General features: G+C 39.6%; 2 protein-coding genes across 3 annotated transcripts; one reads left to right on the plus strand and one right to left on the minus strand.

The window, feature by feature from the left end:
- Positions 1–649: 649 nt before the first annotated feature.
- LOC110505094 (polycomb group RING finger protein 1) lies at positions 650–5,890 on the plus strand. 2 transcript variants are annotated; one of them, XM_021584061.2, is made up of 9 exons: positions 650–898; positions 1,834–1,939; positions 2,655–2,807; positions 3,057–3,128; positions 3,246–3,351; positions 4,407–4,452; positions 4,737–4,823; positions 5,080–5,160; positions 5,696–5,890. In XM_021584061.2, exons 1-9 carry the CDS (start codon positions 812–814, stop codon positions 5,744–5,746), a joined length of 789 nt encoding a protein of 262 aa, XP_021439736.1. In that variant the 5' UTR covers positions 650–811; the 3' UTR covers positions 5,747–5,890. The 2 variants fall into 2 exon arrangements, with proteins under 2 accessions (XP_021439736.1, XP_036826215.1); XM_036970320.1 differs by having other exon boundaries at positions 674–898; positions 1,831–1,939.
- Positions 5,891–12,301: 6,411 nt separating this feature from the next.
- On the minus strand, positions 12,302–14,872 carry LOC110505095 (transcription factor LBX1). The gene is made up of 2 exons (XM_021584063.2): positions 14,083–14,872; positions 12,302–13,391 (listed from the first exon to the last, which is right to left on the minus strand). Exons 1-2 carry the CDS (start codon positions 14,405–14,407, stop codon positions 12,949–12,951), a joined length of 768 nt encoding a protein of 255 aa, XP_021439738.1. The 5' UTR covers positions 14,408–14,872; the 3' UTR covers positions 12,302–12,948.
- Positions 14,873–19,568: the final 4,696 nt, after the last annotated feature.

The raw sequence follows: 19,568 nt of genomic DNA on the forward strand, positions 1-19,568 counted from the left end.
AAACCAGCAGACACTAGCGCCTTGTCCATGGAAGGAGTTTGACACCCTTTGGTTAGTTAGAATGTCTATTTCTCTGCTTTGAGATGAGCTGGCTACTGTTCCCGGGAGACTTCCAGTAATTGTGCTAAACTAACAATATGCAGAATTCAACTGTCTCCAAACTACACGAAGAGACATGCAAATGGAATCCATGAGTTAGTCTGACTGGGCATTGGAGTTAGAGGTTTCGCTCACAGACAGAGTGACAGTGACAACAAAGAAGCAACAAGGAGAAGCAGAGACAGAGCGACAGCAGAGATAAACAACACAACAGGGAGGAAACAGAGTTTTTACATGTTGTATTTGGTTAAAAAGAGCTGTTAAAAATCATGTTTAGCCAATCATAGGTAGAGTAAAAGTTGAGGAACACTGCACTATAGTGTACTGTCTATGTTAATGCCCCGGGCTGGATCTTTGTCCCAGTCTGTCCCTGGACTTAATTAAGCACTTGTGTAATGAGTAGGATTCTGTGTTTTCCCAAGAAAAATGTCGTTTTATTTGCATTTCCAATTAAAATATATGTATGTTGTTTCTGGACTATCCACCATGCTGCCTGGTTGACAATATGTCCGAGCGGAGCAGATTACTGTTCGATTTTAGAAGGGCGCTCCTCCCTCACCGCTTTTGCCCATTCTCGTCACGGGCCATAGACCGGTGCTCTGCAGCTCAGCATAATGGAAACCGCCCAGTGGTAAACGGCCTGAGTGGGACATCTTCATTAATCCACCATCTTTGATGCTCTTCCACCCGGAAATAAGCAGCATTTTTAAAGATGGCGGAGCAAGGGCCAATGGCGATAGCTATGCGGCTAAGAAATCAACTCCAGTCCGTATATAAGCTCGACCCTTTACGAAATGAGGTAGGTACCAATTTAGTTTCGGACTCTATAGAAGCGACAAGACCAGTAAGAATTGTTTAAGTTAATTAGAGCTGAATCTAGCTACATAACTACGACGAGGAAAAGCAGCAATGCGAGCGCTTCCTCCTGTCACCAAAGTGATGGAGAGAGAGCTGCCTACGTGTGCGCAGGCGTGTGTGGAAGAGTCTACCCGTGTTTTCTGGGCAGCTACTGCAAGGTCCTTCGTGCAAATGTGTACCGTTAAATCCCCGGTTTTTACACCTGTAACGGTCTACATTATTAGTTAAAAGACGCATTTGCGTTTTGGATAAATGGAAATGAGTTTATAGGTAGCTAGCTAATTATGTTTACTAGGCTAGCTAGCTTCTGGTGACGGACTTATCGAACCTTGCTTGTAAAATGACTAATATTTGTCTTACCTGTGTCCTTTATTTGTAATTCCATGTGTAGCGTACTGTGTTGCTAGCGATAGCTTACAAATAAAGATGTATAGATTCTACACTGTTATTATTGACATTGTGTTAGCTTACGTTAGCATAATAGATACTCTGCTACAATGTTGCAGCCACCTGACACGCCAACCTGCCTGTGTGTGTGTGTGTGTGTGTATTGGTTACATACTACACACATTTTGCAGCTGTTATCGCAGGTCAAGCGAAATGCTTATGTTTCTCGCTCCAACAGTTCAGTAAGAACTAACAGTGCGAAACAAAACAAACAAATCCCCCAAAGTGAGAAATATCAACCTAGTGGAAAAGAGCAATCATCATATTGTTATTCGAATGAACTCATCAGCCTGTCTTCTCTAGAATGTAAACATTCTAGCTCGTTTTTGACATTAATGTAATACATTGTTGCTGCTCAGAAAATAATTCAAGAAAATGAAGGTATACTTTCTACTCGAGATTTCAATAGCAATGTTATTATTGTTGAAGGAGGAAGTCAAGTTGAAGATCAAAGACCTGAACGAGCACATAGTGTGCTATCTCTGTGCTGGGTACTTCATCGATGCCACAACTATTACAGAGTGTCTGCATACATGTAAGTGGGCCCAGCCTGTGTTTTCAATGTTTTGGCTTCTTGCCCTCTGAGAAATGGGCAAACTGTTATAGACATGTGTATAAACCCTGGATTGCTGATGCCTTGTCACTCTCCAGAAGAAGTTGTCCTGCATAGGAATGAATGGAATTCTACAGTATTTACATTAATTGTTTCAAGGACAATATTACATTTATTTAAAGGGATACTTGTGGATGTTATTTACTTCCCCAGAGTCCAATGAACTTGTGGATACCATTTTGATGTCTCTGTGTCCAGTATGAAGGAAGTTGGAGGTATTTTTGCAAGCCAAATCCTAGCCTCAGCCATTGCGCTAAAGATACCCATAGACTTCCAGCCTTTACCGCAACTACTTCTAACATCATTCATACTGGACCCTGAGACATACAAAAATCCCGAACTATCCCGTGAAGTATTTGTTGTTGTAGTGGGGACAGTAACATTAGAACTTTACAAAAATATATACTTTAAGGATGGCTCACGTAAGTATGGATTAAGGTGTCTGTAATAGAATAAATGTGGCAAAAATGAATGTAAACATTAACAAATGCATTTCTATAGAATCCAAAATATTTTTTACAATGGTGAGGGAGTGCCCTAGCCTACTTATTGCCTGTGAATGCATAGTTGTATAGTACATTTTAATGTTATTATTAAATAACATTAATGGCTAATGTCTCTTCTGCTTCTATTTCAGTCTGTAAAAGTTGTATTGTGAAATACCTCCAAACCAGCAAGTATTGTCCAATGTGCAACATAAAGATCCACGAAACACAGCCTTTATTGAACCTGAAATTGGATAGAGTGATGCAAGACATTGTCTACAAACTGGTTCCAGGACTTCAAGAAAGTAAGTAGGCTAATACTGGTTCTCATTTTTGTTACATAGTACTTTAGTATTGGTTTTGTTGTTACACAAGTCGAATAAAGAACAGTCGCTATTTATCCTGTGTACTTCGGAGAGAAAAGAGCTCTCAACTCCTAATTGGAACAGCGTTAGTTAAACTTCAGGAGGAAGCAGCATTGCATTGTTAGCCATTTAGCATGGGTTGATTTTTTTGTATGTGAACGTCCTTTATTTTCTGTTCTTTGTAAACAGGTGAGGACAAGCGAATTAAAGAATTCTATCAGTCGCGTGGGCTTGAGAGAGTTGTCCAACCCTCTGGAGAAGGTAAGCCTTTACAAGGGAAAAAATTACCTAATTTCACGTTTTGTGAATGTGCAGCTTTTCCCCCAATCTCATGATATGTTATTCGTTTGAAATGGTATCCGTGTGTGTCACCCCTAGACTCCATACCAGATGCTACAGGATTACCTTTCACCACCTTTGACCATTCCAAGGCCCACTTTTACAGATACGACGAGCAGGTCTCGCTTTGTCTAGAGAGGCAAAGGTAAGCTTTCGTGTCATGCCTTGACAAAACTATTCGCAGACCACTGGACTGTAAACAAATTATATTTCAAGTGGTGGATTATCACTGTTAGACTTAAGTGTCAAAGTTCAGTCTTGGTTCTATATCCCCAATCAGTGTTTCCTCTAGCTGGCAATTGACATATTTTGTCCATTTTAAAAATACATAAAAGCCAACAATTTAAAAACATTGTTAACCAAGAATATATCCTAATGAAAAATAAATATCCTCTAAAAATCACATTGGCTCTGCATGAAAATTGGTTCAGGTTGTCTTTCAATTGCATCTCTTTACTCTGCCCTTCTCCTCTGCCGGTCTGTCTCTCACTCTTGCTCACACACACAAACTTACAGCATTGCATGAACTGGTACTGGCATGTCCATGACAGGGGGAGAAGTATTCATATATTTTATGACATTTTGCTAGATTTATCTCCCTAATAAAATAAAAATAATTTACAGAAATGTACAGTCCACCAAGGAGGAGTATTTAGATAAAGTAATCTTGCTTCCTCTAATCTAATGTCTGGTCAAGTAGCCAGCTAAATGTTAAACTAGTGCAAATCACGCTAGCTGGTTGGCTAGAGTAGCAAGGATGGAGGCACAAACAAGTGGGAAAATGAAGTGACACTTAAACAGAGCATATTGACAAGCATAGCCATGGGATTTTGGGTGCACCCCCTGAGAAATGAGTTTTTTGTTTGTTTTTTTCTCTCATAAAAGTAGTTCTCTGGGCCTTTACTAGTCTTGTATTAGCGGACCAATATAGCCATCTGTAGCACAGGTTTAATTTAAAAAAATGTTGAGCAGCAGAGGAGGGAGACATTGCGCAAGGATCCAATGTTCACTTTGTAGACTATTATTCTTCCTCCTTGCATAGCTCAATAATCATTGTCACTTCCATATCGGCAGTGGGCACTCCTAAAAGAAAATCCTTAGCCTACACATTGGTTGCATACAGATGGGTTTCTATTACAAAATGCCCCTTAAAATCCTTGTGTGTGTCATGCTTAATCATGTATTCTCTCATCCCTGCAGTTTATCTCTGTCTGGAAAAAAAGATAAGACCAAACTGACTCTTCAGGTGGGTAATGGACCTGCACCCTACCACCAGAGGTCTCTGTTGGTTTAATGTGTAGTGTTCTGTTTGGATTGAGATGAAAAACAGAGGTCTCCATAAACAATACTTCTGTTAAGTGTCAATTGCGGATGCAATTATGTTTAATTTGAGTGTGTCTGTCAGTCCTTACTAGAATTGCCCTCAAATGTTTTGGTATTTCTCTTTATTTACGTAATAATTTGGATTCATATGTGTGTTGAAGTGCAGAATCAGAGTTGTGGAAATGTTTCTCTGCCTCGTCTCTGCAGCAGAAGTTTGTGCGCTGCTCGGTCCGAGCCGAGGTGAGACACCTGCGTAAAGTGCTGTGTCATCGACTGAATGTGGAGAAGCACCAGGTCAGTCTACCCTCTAGCAAGACTACATTTTAAGCACATTTAAGTGGGCCATTTCAGCCCCATGTGCAGTGTGCACTTTTTGTAAACACTCAAACACAGGAACCACATCCTATGATTCCAAAAAAAGATATATATTTTAGCCTGTTAGAGAACTGAACAAAGTTGCAACATTAGATTATCTGAGTGCTTTGAATATACAGTTCACCCAGGACCAGTCATGTTTTGTCCTCTATGTGTGGTCTCCATTGCTCCACAGGTCCAGATGTTTTTCAATAATGAGTTCCTTCCAGATCACATGACCATGAAACGGCTGTGGCTCTCTCACTGGTTTGGCAAGGTACAGTGCTCTCAAGTTTAGCCAACAATTTTCATACTGAATTCCTTTACACTTGAACCAGCTTTTCCCATTTGGACAGTCGTTTAGAAAAAACCTACTGTGGGAGGAACAGGATTGTCAATTTTTCCATATCAATTTTCTGTAGTGACTTCAAATTATGCAATATCTATGGCAATTTTACTCAAACGTTCTCTAGCACAATAAGTTATTTTGTTACTTAGCAAACTGTAGGCCCTATTCAATCAAGTAGTTTGTGTTTGCGGGATAAGAGAACAAATCATCTCACGTAATAATGACAAACATACAGGAGTGCATATTTAAATTATCATGCTGACACTTGATTCATTTCTCACCACTTTCTGTAGTAAATCCAAATATGCTTAATCGCAATGCAATAACTTTTTTTTTTTAACTTCCCTCAAATCTTGTCATCGGGTTATAATTGATTTGGGAGTTTCTTCAGAATTGTGTTTGTTTGATTTAATGTTTATGTGGGATCAATTTAGTCGTAATTAATTGGGTATTTTTATTCCAGGCTCAGCCGTTGGTCCTTCACTACACGATCAAGGACAAAAGGACAAGATAGGATTTTCCCCCCCCCTTTCTAATGACCTCAGCAGCTGTATATATTTGGTTTAATATATAGTATATTTTAATAGTGTTTGTGTACATATGTTCATTTTCCTCTTTGTATTTTCTTAAAAATAAATAGTGGAAAATAGTGGACAAATGTGCAGAGTTCTTTATGATAATTTCTGGATATTTGCACTGCACTTACAACAGAAGCCTTATTCAATTATGGGAAAACATCAAGCCAACAACAAAATGGAATGAAAGAATGGATGCAACCAATGAACCAAGCAGTAATATCTCAATTAATTTTGAAAAGCTACTAATCTTGGTAGTTATGTAAGATAAAACATAGCGTAATAGCATTGATGCTTTAGTAGTGAATATAATTTGAGGAGCAGAAGTATGTACACCGTGCTTTATAGGCCAGAAGATTAACTGTACAAAAATTGTAATCTACAGTGCATTTGGAAAGTATTCAGACCCCTTGACTTTTTCCACATGTTGTTACATTACAGCCTTGTTCTAAAATGTATTCAATATTTTTTTCCCCCCCATCAATCTACACACAACCCCATAATGACAAAGCAAAAACAAGTTTAGACATTTTTGCAAATGTATTCAAAATAACCTTATTTACATAACTATTCAGACACGTTTCTTTGAGACTCAATTGAGTTCCGGTGCATCCTGTTTCCATTGATCATCCTTGATATGTTTCTACAACTTGGACTCCACCTGTGGTAAATTCAATTGATTGGACATGATTTGGAAAGGCACACACCTCTCTATATAAGGCCCCACAGTTGACAGTGCTTGCCAGTGCAAAAACCAAGCCATGAGGTCGAAGGAATTGTCTGAGGAGCTCCGAGACAGGATTGCGTCGAGGCACAGATCTGGGGAAGGGTACCAAAACATGTCTGCAGCATTCAACGTCCCCAAGAACACAGTGGCCTCCATCATTCTTCATTGGAAGTTTGGAACCACCAAGACTCTTCCTAGAGCTGAGCAATCGGCTGAGAAGGGCCTTGGTCAGGGAGGCGACCAAGAACCTGATGGTCACTCTGACAGAGCTCCAAAGTTCCTCTGTGGAGATAGTTGCCCCTCTAGAAGGTTCTCCTATCTCTAGCACTCCACCAATAAGGCCTTTATGGTAGAGTGGCAAGACAGAAGCCACTCCTCAGTAAAAGGCACAAGATAGCCCATTTGGAGCTTGCCAAAAAGGTACCTAAAAGACTCTCAGACCATGACAAACAAGATTCTCTGGTCTGATGAAACCAACTCTGGCCTGAAGTTGAAGCGTCACGTCTGGAGGAAACCTGGCACCATCCCTATGATGAAGTATAGTTGTGGCAGCATCATGCTGTGAGGATATTTTTCAGCGGCAGGGACTGGGTGACTAGTCAGGATGGAGGTAAAGATGAACGGAGCAAAGTACAGAGGGATCCTTGATGAAAACTTACTCAGGACCTCAGACTGGGGCGAAGGTTCACCTTCCAACAGGACAACAACCCTAAGCACACAGCCAAGACAATGTTTCTGAATGTCCTTGAGTAGCCCAGTCAGAGCCAGACTTACAGACCTGGAAATAGCTGTGCAGCGACGCTCCCCATCTAACCTGACAGAGCTTGAGAGGATCTGCAGAGAAGAATGGGAGAAACTCTGCAAATACAGGTGTGCCAAGCTTGTAGTGTCATACCCAGGAAAACTTGAGGCTGCCAAAGGTGCTTCAAATTGCTGAGTAAAGAGTCTGAATACTAATGTATTTAAATTAGTATTCAGGGAATTTATTTAAATTTTGAAATATTTCTAAAAACCTGTTTTTGCTGTGTGGGGGAGATTTTCAGCAATTCGAATAAGCCGTTAACGTAACAAAATGTGGAAAAAGTCCAGGGTTTTGAATACTTCCCGAATGCACTGTATAAGTTGATAACAAATACTGTTGAAGTTAACATACACCTTAGCCAAATACATTTAAACTCAGTTTCACAATTCCTGACATTTTTAATCAGAGTAAAAATTCCCTGTCTTAGGTCAATTAGGATCACCACTTTATTTTAAGAATGTGAAATAATAGTAGAGAAGGATTTATTTCAGCCTTTATTTATTTCGTCACATTCCCAGTGGGTCAGCACACTCAATTAGTATTTGGTAGCATTGCCTTTAAATTATTTTACCTGGGTCAAACATTTCGGGTAGCCTTCCACAAGCTTACCACAATAAGTTGGGTGAATTTTGGCCCATTCCGTCTGACAGAGCTGGTGTAACTGAGTCAGGTTTGTAGGCCTCCTTGCTCACACATGCTTTTTCAGTTCTGCCCACACATTTTATATAGGATTGAGGTCAGGGCTTTGTGATGGCCACTCCAATACCTTGACTTTGTTCTCCTTAAGCCATTTTGCCACAACTTTGGAAGTATGCTTGGGGTCATTGTCCATTTGGAAGACCCATTTGCGAAGAATCTTTAACTTCCTGACTGATGTCTTGAGATGTTGCTTCAATATATCCACATAATTTTCCTCCCTCATGAAGCCATCTATATTGTGAAGTGCACCAGTCCCCCCTGCTGCAAAGCACCCCCACAACATGATGCTGCCACCCCCGTGCTTCACGGTTGGGATGGTGATTTTTCGCATTGCATGTCTCCCCCTTTTTCCTTCAAACATAACGATGGTCATTATGGCCAAACAGTTCTATTTTTGTTTCAGCAGACCAGAGGACATTTCTCCAAATAGTACGATCTTTGTCCCCATGTGCATTTGCAAACCGTAGTCTGGCTTTTTTTATGGCGGTTTTGGAGCAGTGGCATCTTCCTTGCTGAGTGGCCTTTCAGGTTATGACGATATAGGACTTGTTTTACTGTGGATTAGATACTTTTTTTAACCTTTATTCTCCAGCATCTTCACAAGGTCCTTTGCTGTTGTTCTGGGATTGATTTGCGTACTATTGTTTGTACAGATGAACGTGGTACCTTCAGGCCTTTGGAAATTGCTCCCAAGGATGAACCAGACTTGGAGGTCTACGATTGTTTTTCTGAGGACTTGGCTGATTTCTTTTGATTTCCCCATAATGTCAAGCAAAGAGGCATTGAGTTTGAAGGTAGGCCTTGAAATACATCCACAGGTACACCTCCAATTTACTCGAATTATGTCAATTAGCCTATCATAAGCTTCTAAAGCAATGACATAATTTTCTGGAGTTTTCCAAGCTGTTTAAAGGCACAGTGAACTTAGTGTATGTAAACTTCTGACCCACTGGAATTGTGATTAAGTGAAATAATCTCTAAACAATTGTTGCAAAATTTACTTGTCATGCATAAAGTAGATGTCCTAACCGACTTGCCTAAACTATAGTTTAACAAGAAATTTGTGAAGTGGTTGAATAACAACTCTTAATGACTCCAACCTAAGTTTGTGTAAACTTCCGATTCAACTGTAAGTTTAATTGAGTTCAGTGGGCCAAGTCTGGAATGATCAAATGGGTGTATTGCAAAACTAACACTAAAGAACTCTAAATTCTTGTAAATCGTGTTCTTGGATGCACCTATACCGTACTTCATGCAGTGTGATACTTTGATGGCGTAGCTGTACATACCTCTTGATGCAATTTTTTTTTAGGCCCTTCGCGGTTTTTGCTGATAAGTTTTGTTTGGATAGGAACAGTTAATGAACAAAATCTGTAATAGCCATGCCAGCATTGGGTATCGGTGCTAACTCAGCCCATCTGAGTTAAATCAGTAATGCACTGTACTCAAAGCCATAACCAAATCTCCTATTAGATAGCTTTTTGTTTTAATGATTGTCAGTGAGACTTTTATGCCTGATGTTCTTCCTTCATAGAGAGCAATAGTAATGGTGTCTTTTTGTAGGCACTAACCGGCCTTTGACCGGCCTGGCTCGTTGGTCAAAGCCTATGGGGACATTGTTTTTGGGGGGAGGGGGGGGGGGGGGGGGGGGGGGGGGGGGGGGGGGGGGGGGGGGGGGGGGGGGGGGGGGGGGGGGGGGGGGGGTGAACAGTGAAAATGTGGTCTGTAGTAAACACAAGCTTAGATCTTGTTTTCCTCTGAGAATCTTCATCTAAAGTAAATTTGAATTTTCAAACATTTATGTACTCAAAACCAAGCTAAAAGACAAAAGGCTTCATAATTCATAAAGGTCATGTTTAACTGACTGATATCTCATGGAACAAAACATAAGATCTCCTAAGCCTGTGTTAACCTCAGGCCTTATTTTTGGCATTTATCCCAAAACCCCATTCAATTTCCCCCATAGGACTGGCTGAACAAACCAGAGGTAACTCCTTTCCAGTTTTTAGGACAAGCTGTTGTGTGCTATTGCAAGTGATATCATCCCACTAAGCAACACTAGGTGGCAGACTTGATTCATTCATTAATTTTAGGTTGACAGGCAATCTTTGAGGGACATTATTAGTGGAGCTATGGTGTTGCTTGACTACAGAATCATTTTGAGTGATTTACCTTTTGCCGTCTGACTCAACAATCATACAGGGAGATATGTGCCATTGAGAGTCTCAATGTTATTCAGTCATGCCCTGTGTTGACACCATATTCCATGTCATCTTTTGTAGCACAGTATATTTGGGCTTTAAACCAACTGATGGGTATCTGCATTATAACAAAGGGTGTCTTTTCATGTAATAACTAAGACTGCATGTTAAGAAATACATATCCAGTAGTACAGTATGCTAAAGAAATGACCAGTTATTTACTTAAATTATGGGGGGGAAATGCTAATGATACAATGTTTGTTTTTTGGACTCACCAAAGCATACACCAATTGGTATCACAGTTACCACTTGTGTCGAATTCTTAAAGTTAAAAGTATAGTGTTAGCAATCTCCACGTAAATAACATAAAGCACCACCTCAACCAATATCAACAAATGCATAGCCTACTACATAAATTGTGCATCTGTGAATAAATTTTAACCATCAAGCGCATTGGTGTTGGTGCCAAAGTCATCATGGGCCGTGGGATGGTAATCTCCCTTACATGCATTGGATTTTAAAGCCTAAAAAAACTGAAATGTGGCTAAACCACCTCCGTTTAATTACAATTTTAGATCACTCATTTGTTACTCTCCATTAGTGTTTATTTGCAAATCCTTTAAATTGTGCATGCCACAACCAGGTAAAACCGTTGTAAGCTTAAGTACTTTAACAGTGTACCTCTACTGTAATTACTGTACCTACCAATGTAACAACTATGTTAATACATAGGTATTAGAGGCACAATGTAAAGTGCCCTTGACCAGTTGAGCACAAAATAGCCTGTTCATCATACTAGTAATAAGTATTGCTATGGTTATTTAATATTAGTATTATTGAAAAGCTTGATACAGACACAGGTTTGATTTTAAATAAAAGGGTTAATGAAATATCACACCTGAGCATTGTAACAGACTTTGTCTCAAAAAACACTGCATAACCTTATACCATTTCGTTTGAGAGAATATTACATTGCAGAATTCCCAGCGGCCCGCTCGTGGTACTATTTTTGTGTATGAAAAACGTCAAATGAAAGTCGTTGATTTAACGTGGGTAGACAAATGTAATGTTGTGATAACATGCTCTATATTCATACTTTTCTAAACGAATACTTGGTTTTATTGGCCACATACACACGTATGTAAACTTATGAATTTGTATTAAAGCTTATCCAACATTGTTTATGTAGACCGCAAAATACTTTTCCCTTCAAAATAAGAGGAAACATTTGAGGCAAGCAGTGGATCAGATGCCTTACATCGTTGTGGGTCACACTTCTTTACCCAAGCCGAGAAAAAAACTATTGGCCTATCTGTCCAGTTCTGGCAGAGCCGCTCCACAATGCACCTATAAAAATCGAGTTGACTTTTCAACCCCAATGATTCCAAGCGATTACACCAATTGTGCGCACTGGCGTTCCGTCTTCTCCCTGTCTGAAGAAGCCCCCTTCATCTGGTTACAAGTGTTACATATGGACCGAAAGTTATTCAAGCAGACTGCAGTTGGAACAACAAGGATGCAGGGGAGAAAGACAACAACCCTCCTATTTCCACTGCCTCCTATTGAGATGTATTCATTAGGACCCCCATGCTAATCAATTGCTATTCATGGACGTTTTTCTAAATTGCTATTCAGAGGCGCAGATGCGTCCCATTATTGCTGCCGGCTCAGTGAAAACTTTATGTACGGTGAGACGGGTTAACCTAATCAATCATGTTGACTAGTTTGTGTTAGACGATTCAGAAACCATATGGCAGTGGAGTGCTCGCAACCTTTTTTTACGCAGCCCCTGGTCCTTACCATCTTGTGACAACTGCTAAGAGATTAAAAATGAAGAACTTGTTTAACTGCCGCTAATTGAGCCACTTCACGCCCAACGACCAGTAGAGTAGGCCTTCTGTCAACAGAAGGATATTCATAGATCCAAATCCGGTGTAATAGGCCTAACCAATACTTGTTACCAGAAGTAAAACAATATTGCGTTCTAGATAAATGTTCATGATACTGTTGCTTATTGTATTATCTCACAAATTGTAGGTTAAACCGATCCACATCGAGACACAGATAACACGAAATACCATACCCTTTATTTACATAATGCTGGTTAAATAGAATGGTACAATAAAATTAGGCATATGATGTTTAGTTATTGAATTTATATACAGCCTAATTTATGCATGTAAAAAAATTGGCGATATGTCTGCAACTGGATAATGATAATGGGTTTTTACATGACTGCTATTGGCATTTATTTTTTTAATGAAATATAGCCTACATCAAGATCGATACATATCCTAGACACCAATAATCTAGCCCATTTAGTTTTTTTTCCAGTTCTGTGCATTTTGTAGAAGACGTGGGCCTAACCTTGGGCACATTCGAGTTTTTGGTTGATATGTCCTTTAGCAGCTGAATGTGGATGAAAAGTTAAATAATTCCCCGCCCCACCCCCAGCGTTAAATGTACATACACATTTTGCAGTCATGATCCTGTACCAAAACACTAAGTATTTTTCATATCCAATTAAAATAAAGATGTAGGCTATTCCTCAAATAATTTGGTGAAATTGAAACCGAAGACTTTACAGTCCTATTAATAAATTAAAATGGAGAAGAGGAGAAAGTAAACTTTCCTTTTTTTAGTTTCACTTCTCCCGCCGTCAATATCCGTGCAAAAGTTAAAAATGCCCTTTCTTAAAACATGGGCCTACTGTCAATCGTCCACCTCAATCTCTTCGTCCTCCTCTGAGAATTCGTCCGTGGTTTGATCTCTGGATGAAGAGGGGGACTGTGGAAATGCTCGGTGTCCTTGTGACGACGGGGAGATGCTTCCTTGCTGGTCGTCAATGTCTTCTTCCATGGTGACTAGCTTTTGCAGGGTTTGTGGTGGTATTTTCTTGAGCGACTCCACGTCCGCTTTCATCTCTTCCAAGTCTCTCTTGAGCTTGGCCCGTCTGTTCTGAAACCAGGTGATGACCTGAGCGTTGGTTAGCCCCAGTTGCTGAGCTATCTGGTCTCGGTCGGCCGGGGACAGGTATTTCTGGTACAAAAAGCGCTTCTCGAGTTCATATATCTGATGGTTGGTGAAAGCTGTCCGGGACTTTCTCCTCTTTTTTGAGGTCTGCCTCTGTCCAAAGGCGTTCACATGCTCACGACCTTTAGGGAACCAAAATACAGTCACTCTCCAAAACAATATCAGAACAACATGTCTACAAACGCCCTCAAGTGTGCCATGATTAGCAGCTTTGTTATTGAGGCTTTTTTTTAAAGGGTTACAGATGCAAACTATTTTTGTGAATGGCCAATTGTGGTGATGGGTATGGTTTGGTAATAACTTGTGGGCAGCATTCCATAGAGCCATATGAAATTAATGACATGTATGTTTTACATTGCCCATGCATCATTAGGATTAACATGGCTGTCAATATCAGGATCTAAATAAAAAATAATTATACTAAATCAAACAGCCTATAAAATGTTGCAACTTAATGATACACCAGGAAGCACAATAGCAAATGTCGGTTTAGAGGCCTGCTTTGCCACCCAAATACATCGCAGGTTTCCTTATACTGGTGTTTAGTATCTAACAAATAAACTAAAATGGTGAAATAATAGCCAAGGATAGATTACATCGCACAGGCATGATTGTTTGGGGAATGTAGTCTTAGCAATGGCTTGAGACATAGCCTATTGCAATGCCTTTAAAAAACACAAGTTTGACAACAGTTCACACAACCAATAGGATATCAACAATAGCTATTGGAGATTATGCATATTTGGATAATAAAATCACTAACTTAATCTGTACATGTAAATATTAAAACGTCATGTCTATTGAAATCCTTACCTTCAGCTGCTTGTATAACGCTGACTTCCAGACCTTTAAATGTTTTGCTGGCTAGTTCCTCCAGAGCGCATAACGGCGAAGAAGGAGTGGTAATACCGTTCCTTGCTGCGTTTGAGCCGGACACTTTTTCAATAACTCTCGGTGGACAGAGATTAGCAACTGATTTCTTCACCGAGGGTTTGTTTAGAATATCCTCGATACTGAACGGCGTCAGTGGCTTGTTGGAGTTGGCCGGGGGTGGAAGCTGGTCCAAAGGACCCCGTCTCCTCTCCTCGCTGCTGGACTGCAACACGGAGCCTGCCTTCATGTCTTTACTGGAGGTCATCGGCAGTCCAATGGAATTACTGCTGACAAAGGCTGGTTATTTCATTCAAATGCTAGTTTAAACGTCCACGAGTGTTTCCTTCGATTCGCGTCTTCTTCACAACCCACTTTTTTTTTTTTTTATCACTTTCAGTCGAATCTTGCAACTTCACTTGTCTGAAATGTTTTCTCCAAAATAACCATGCTTCGGGCGTAGGCTGCAGTTTCACAGGCAACCGAATTGTATTCCCTTCCAGAGAGAGACAGTTCCTCTGCGAAGTTCCATGAAGATCTTTAGAAAGTATAACGGGTAGTGGCTGGGGGCGATTCCTGTGAGGAATAAGCTGTCTCAAGGAACAAGAAAAAGCAAGCAACTGCTAACTAGTTATTGTTGATTGGGCGAAGTTCAATTAGAGAAACACTACACTACTTGCTGACCCGCTGCTGCGTCTTAAAGGGCCAGACCAAAATAACTAATTGGACGCGGGAATAGGAGGAGTGTCGCCCCAGCGTTGAAGATGTTTGAGGAGAGGGTGATGGCTTGAAATGTTTATGCATCTGCCCCCCCCCCCCCTCCCCTCCCCTCCCCTTCCCCTTCCCACAGGCAACATGTTCCCAGTGTATTTCTCTGGGAAGGGAGTTGATGCTCATTAAACAATGCCACAAGCATTCTTGTGAATAATGGTATATTTTTATAGTATACAGCACGTCTAATTGACCATTTAAAAAAGGCTGAAGTATTGCAACCATTTGTAGCTTAATCATAAAAAATGATACGAGATTTGAAAGCACTTATGATTCGGAGACAAACGGGTTAGGTGTATAATGTAAGTGCAAGTAACCACAAGTTTGACCAGGGTACATTAAACTCTGCTCACTGCATAATTAGCCTAATTTAGACCCCCCCCCCCCCCCCCCGCAGAAAATCAAGCAATATAATATATTATAGTAAGTAGACCTAACCCAAATACACCCAAATACAGTAATATGCCATTTTGTGATGTGACACATGTGCATTATTATTAGGCTACAAATGTGTTATTATTATGTTTTGAGTGCATTGTCTTATTAACAAACTGTTTTCTAGAATTGTACAAAAGTAAGGCTGCAGTATAATTAACATTCCATGTTAGCATGCTCATTAAGTTTCAAGCACAAAGCATAGACGTGTTATCCTTCCTGTCGAGAGGTTAAAGGCTTTATACGTTTTGGATCTTTTGGGAGAGGAACGGCTTCAAGAAAAACCTTAACCTTTAACCTTTTTTTGCCCATCAGTTATCGGTGATTATTATTTGTAAGTAGTTATACTATTATCTATTCTAGCCGTATAGGAAGGAGTCTAATGAGACAACCTGGGGATGATTAGGAGATAAATAGTGAATTTTAGGACAGTGTCGAATTACATTATAATGCGCCATAAAATGTAATAGAATAGCATGCTGATAAATATGACGCGTGACAATACTTTGATCTGTTGAGCTCGCAGGTAAAGAGACGCGACACAGAAGAGTTGTCACGCTCTCATTCTCTCTCCTTCGTTAATGATGTGAATAGAAATTCTGATGATGCAAGGACTATACCATGTAAGAGGGTAGATCATAGAATGAAAAGGGGTAAGTTCGACAGCAACGAGGAGCAGGTAGGTTGTGTGTTGTTTATCCATTGAGCAGAATGACTTCAGAATTTTACACTAACAAGTATGGCAGACCTAGAATATGCATGCGTTAATAGTTCGTTACCTATTTTTCAAATAGGTTTAACGATAATCTTCGAAAATTGTTTTATGCAGCCTATAGCCTATACTATTCATCTGAAGTATGATGTTGTATGCTAATGGTTTCAATAATAGCCTATTGCAATTACAAATAAGTAATGTGTTTAACAGGAATTGTGTCTTTATGCGTAGGCCTATAGTGAAATGTTATTTGTATTTTCGTTTATTAAAATATAATATATTGAGAAAATGTGTATTATATTTTCAAATAAACTTTCATTATTTATGGCGCACACAGACTATCCAAAAATGTAGCATTTTAGCCTGTTAATTCCAAAAAGGGACACATTTTGCATGAAAGGACAATATCCCCATATGAATATACAATGCTTTTCCCAATTTATTTTTTTCTAATAAAAATAAATTCCACTGGCATGTTTACAAACTGTTGGAGAATTATTTTTATTATTATGGTATTTTATTCAGCACATTAACACCGTGCTCTCTGCAGCGTGATAGACAGATTTACAAACCAGAGGTGGCAATTCTGAACTTATTCCCACATCCCTCACGGCGCGTGTCAACAAAATCAATTATTATCTATTTCAAATCCGAAGTATATTGATAATGGCCAATGTTGCTGTTATTTAGTAGTTTTATAAATCATCGATTGAAATTGTAAATTCATTTCTTACATGAACCATTAACAGTGAATCGAGCCTTTGCAGAAACATCGTACTGTTCGTGCTATCACCATATGGTGACATTCGTGTGGGGACGAAACCAGGCCAAATAACATTAGAGTTATACAACTGCACGAGATTCTATTAGCTTAGGTGGAAACCCGCCGTCTTGCGTGTCATTCAGCAATATTGTTAGGGATGTGTTAGGGATACTTCATTTGAAGGGCTCAATTGAATCCAACCAACATTATACAATTGCAGAGTGGTTTTAGCTGCAAATATCTAGGTACAGACCCCCCCTGCGTTAATTTAGGCCTTCGTTAATTTTCCTCGTTCAAAAACACATAATCAGTAGGCCTATCACACTAACAATGTGTTGCTTCATCTCCTTATTTGAAGGATATAGCCGAGCTCAAATCATTCTCAGTAAGCCTACATAGACCTAGGCTTAGGTCACTCATCGAATTGCTTTAATAACAAAACAATTACAGCCTGATAACTATAAAGCAATACCTTGTCACTGATCAACCATTTTTAACATTTTTAAACGTTTCTATTTGGTTGCAGCAATATCTCCCAAACAACGAGTTCGTCTTCACATGCTATGATATTTTATGTCGAAGTGGAAAATCTTTTACATTTTTTTTATTTTTTTACAATTGCAGTATAACCTTAGATATGCTTACATTTACAGGATAACTTGGAAATGGAGACGAACCAACCCAACCATGCTTAACGATGTGTCAACTATTAGGCTATGTCATCTCGATTTTAAAATAGCTAATTTTGTACTAACAGACAATTCAGGGTGTACGCCTATGCAGGAAAAATACATAATGTAACGTTGCTGTGTTAATATCATGCTTCTTTCAAAAAGAGATAGTTGCACTCTATGCCCAGCAAGAACACAGCGGAGGGCCAACGAGCCATGGAAGGACGGAAAGAATGGGGTGTTATATTTCCCTCAAATGCAGCAAGCATTAATAGTTCTAAAGAGAAGTCCACCGATATCTTTTTTCCAAACTTGTTTCCGATGGTCTTTACGGTCTTAACCGGAGCAGTGCTAATTCGAAAGGTTTTCTTTGACTTAATTTAACCGTTAATTAGAAACAGAACACCTGACATCATAAATCATCAAATCTTAGGGGAGTTGCGTTTTATATTAGGCATAGCTCGATCTCGTCACTCCCCTTCCCCGGAGCCGGTCCCCTATACGTCACATATTGCTGCTCATGGCCACTCAATTTTCCTTGTAGGGCCTACAGTGAAGATTTGTTGGGGCTGGCTATTGGAAAGCCGTATTCAGACTATCAAAATATCATCGCCAACTGGTCTTTGGAATAACTGCGGACATAAACAGTTGGTTTTGAATGTTGATTTTCTGATTCTTTAGGCTCCACTGTAGGGTTTTTTGGTGATGCTTTGCAGATGTTCGAGAAAATAAAGTACCCTGACCTGGTACTTCAATAAACTTAAACTGGAGAAACACGGGCCTTGTTCCATCAAATCGTAAAATAAGCATAAATTATGCAGGTGCATTGATTTGTCCATTTACATTTTTCTCTCTGGTCTCTGTCCATGCTTTCAAAAAAACTATTTGAGATTTATATCTCATCACCAATATCATTTGGCTTTACAATATAGTGAAACTTGGGTCGCCCAATGCAATACAACTGTTGAGTGACAAATTTGGATGTCATTCAGGTAGCTAGGCGTATTATATTTATTCGTCACTCTTTCCATGTTCTTTACTGAATCCTGTTGCAAAACAAAACAGCTGTACTAACAACGTAAATATAACATGATACAGGAACACACACTTAACGTGGGCGCAATATAGAAGGTTACACGTATGAGTGATACATGCTTACAGGGAAAGAGAGATGGCTTGCTGAGTTGGCATCAGAAAACAATGAAGCAATAATAAAGACGAAATCTTTATTTAACTAGGCAAGTCGGTTAAGAACAAATTCTTATTTTCAATGACGGCCTAGGAACAGTGGGTTAACTGCCTGTAATGGTCAGGATATTGTGGGATTTCATCTCCCCATTCAATCATTATTTTATAGGCATAACAATAAATTACCAATATTGTAAACTGTAAATAAATAATATGAATGTACTATTATCAACATGAAAAATAATGGTAGGCCTACTACTAATAGTTCAGTCATTCACAACGTTCGGTCACTACTGGAATCACGATTACGACATTCCTTGACAAACCTGAGAAGAGAGCAAATTGCATAACTGTAGCCGATTTCCCTCAAAATGGTAGTATACATTTATTTTTATTTTTTTTGCAATGTAATCTAACATCATTATTGACTTCCCCTATTTTCTCTCCACTGCCAGAAATGCGTTACACAAGCTTTATTGAACGAAGCGATCATTTCAAGCACCACTGCCTTTTCAAGAAAACAATGCAGTCAATCGTCTGGGCAAATGTAGCCTAAGCCTTGAGTTGCTCGTGCGTTCTAACAATAATCAAGGGTAAGCCTAGTACACAACACATCATAATCATACTCTGAATAGGAGAGAAAGTGAGTGAGCACTTAAATAATCCCCTGCGGTGTGTGTTTGTGAAAACTGGGAGTGAGAAAGGGGCTTGTGCGCGCGCGCGTACATGACAGGTTATGTGCATGCGCAATCTTGGAGATAAGACATTCTTCGTCTATTCTCTCTGTAAGCGTGTTTGAGTGAGTGGGTTGACGCATATAAGGATGGAGAGAATACCAGTAACGCCGGTTTCAAGCCCCTCTCGCAAGCATCACTAACATAACAGC

This window comes from Oncorhynchus mykiss, chromosome 31 (genome assembly GCF_013265735.2).
Source record: "Oncorhynchus mykiss isolate Arlee chromosome 31, USDA_OmykA_1.1, whole genome shotgun sequence".
Classification (NCBI taxonomy): Eukaryota; Metazoa; Chordata; class Actinopteri; order Salmoniformes; family Salmonidae; genus Oncorhynchus; species Oncorhynchus mykiss.

Coding starts and splice junctions, on each gene's coding strand:
- LOC110505094 (XM_036970320.1), top strand. CDS start 812: ATGGCGGAGCAAGGGCCAATGGCGATAGCTATGCGGCTAAGAAATCAA. Junction 1,940..2,654: donor TACAGAGTGTCTGCATACAT/GTAAGTGGGCCC, acceptor CTTCTATTTCAG/TCTGTAAAAGTTGTATTGTG. Junction 3,129..3,245: donor TGTCCAACCCTCTGGAGAAG/GTAAGCCTTTAC, acceptor TGTCACCCCTAG/ACTCCATACCAGATGCTACA.
- LOC110505095 (XM_021584063.2), bottom strand. CDS start 14,407: ATGACCTCCAGTAAAGACATGAAGGCAGGCTCCGTGTTGCAGTCCAGC. Junction 13,392..14,082: donor CGTTATACAAGCAGCTGAAG/GTAAGGATTTCA, acceptor GGTTCCCTAAAG/GTCGTGAGCATGTGAACGCC.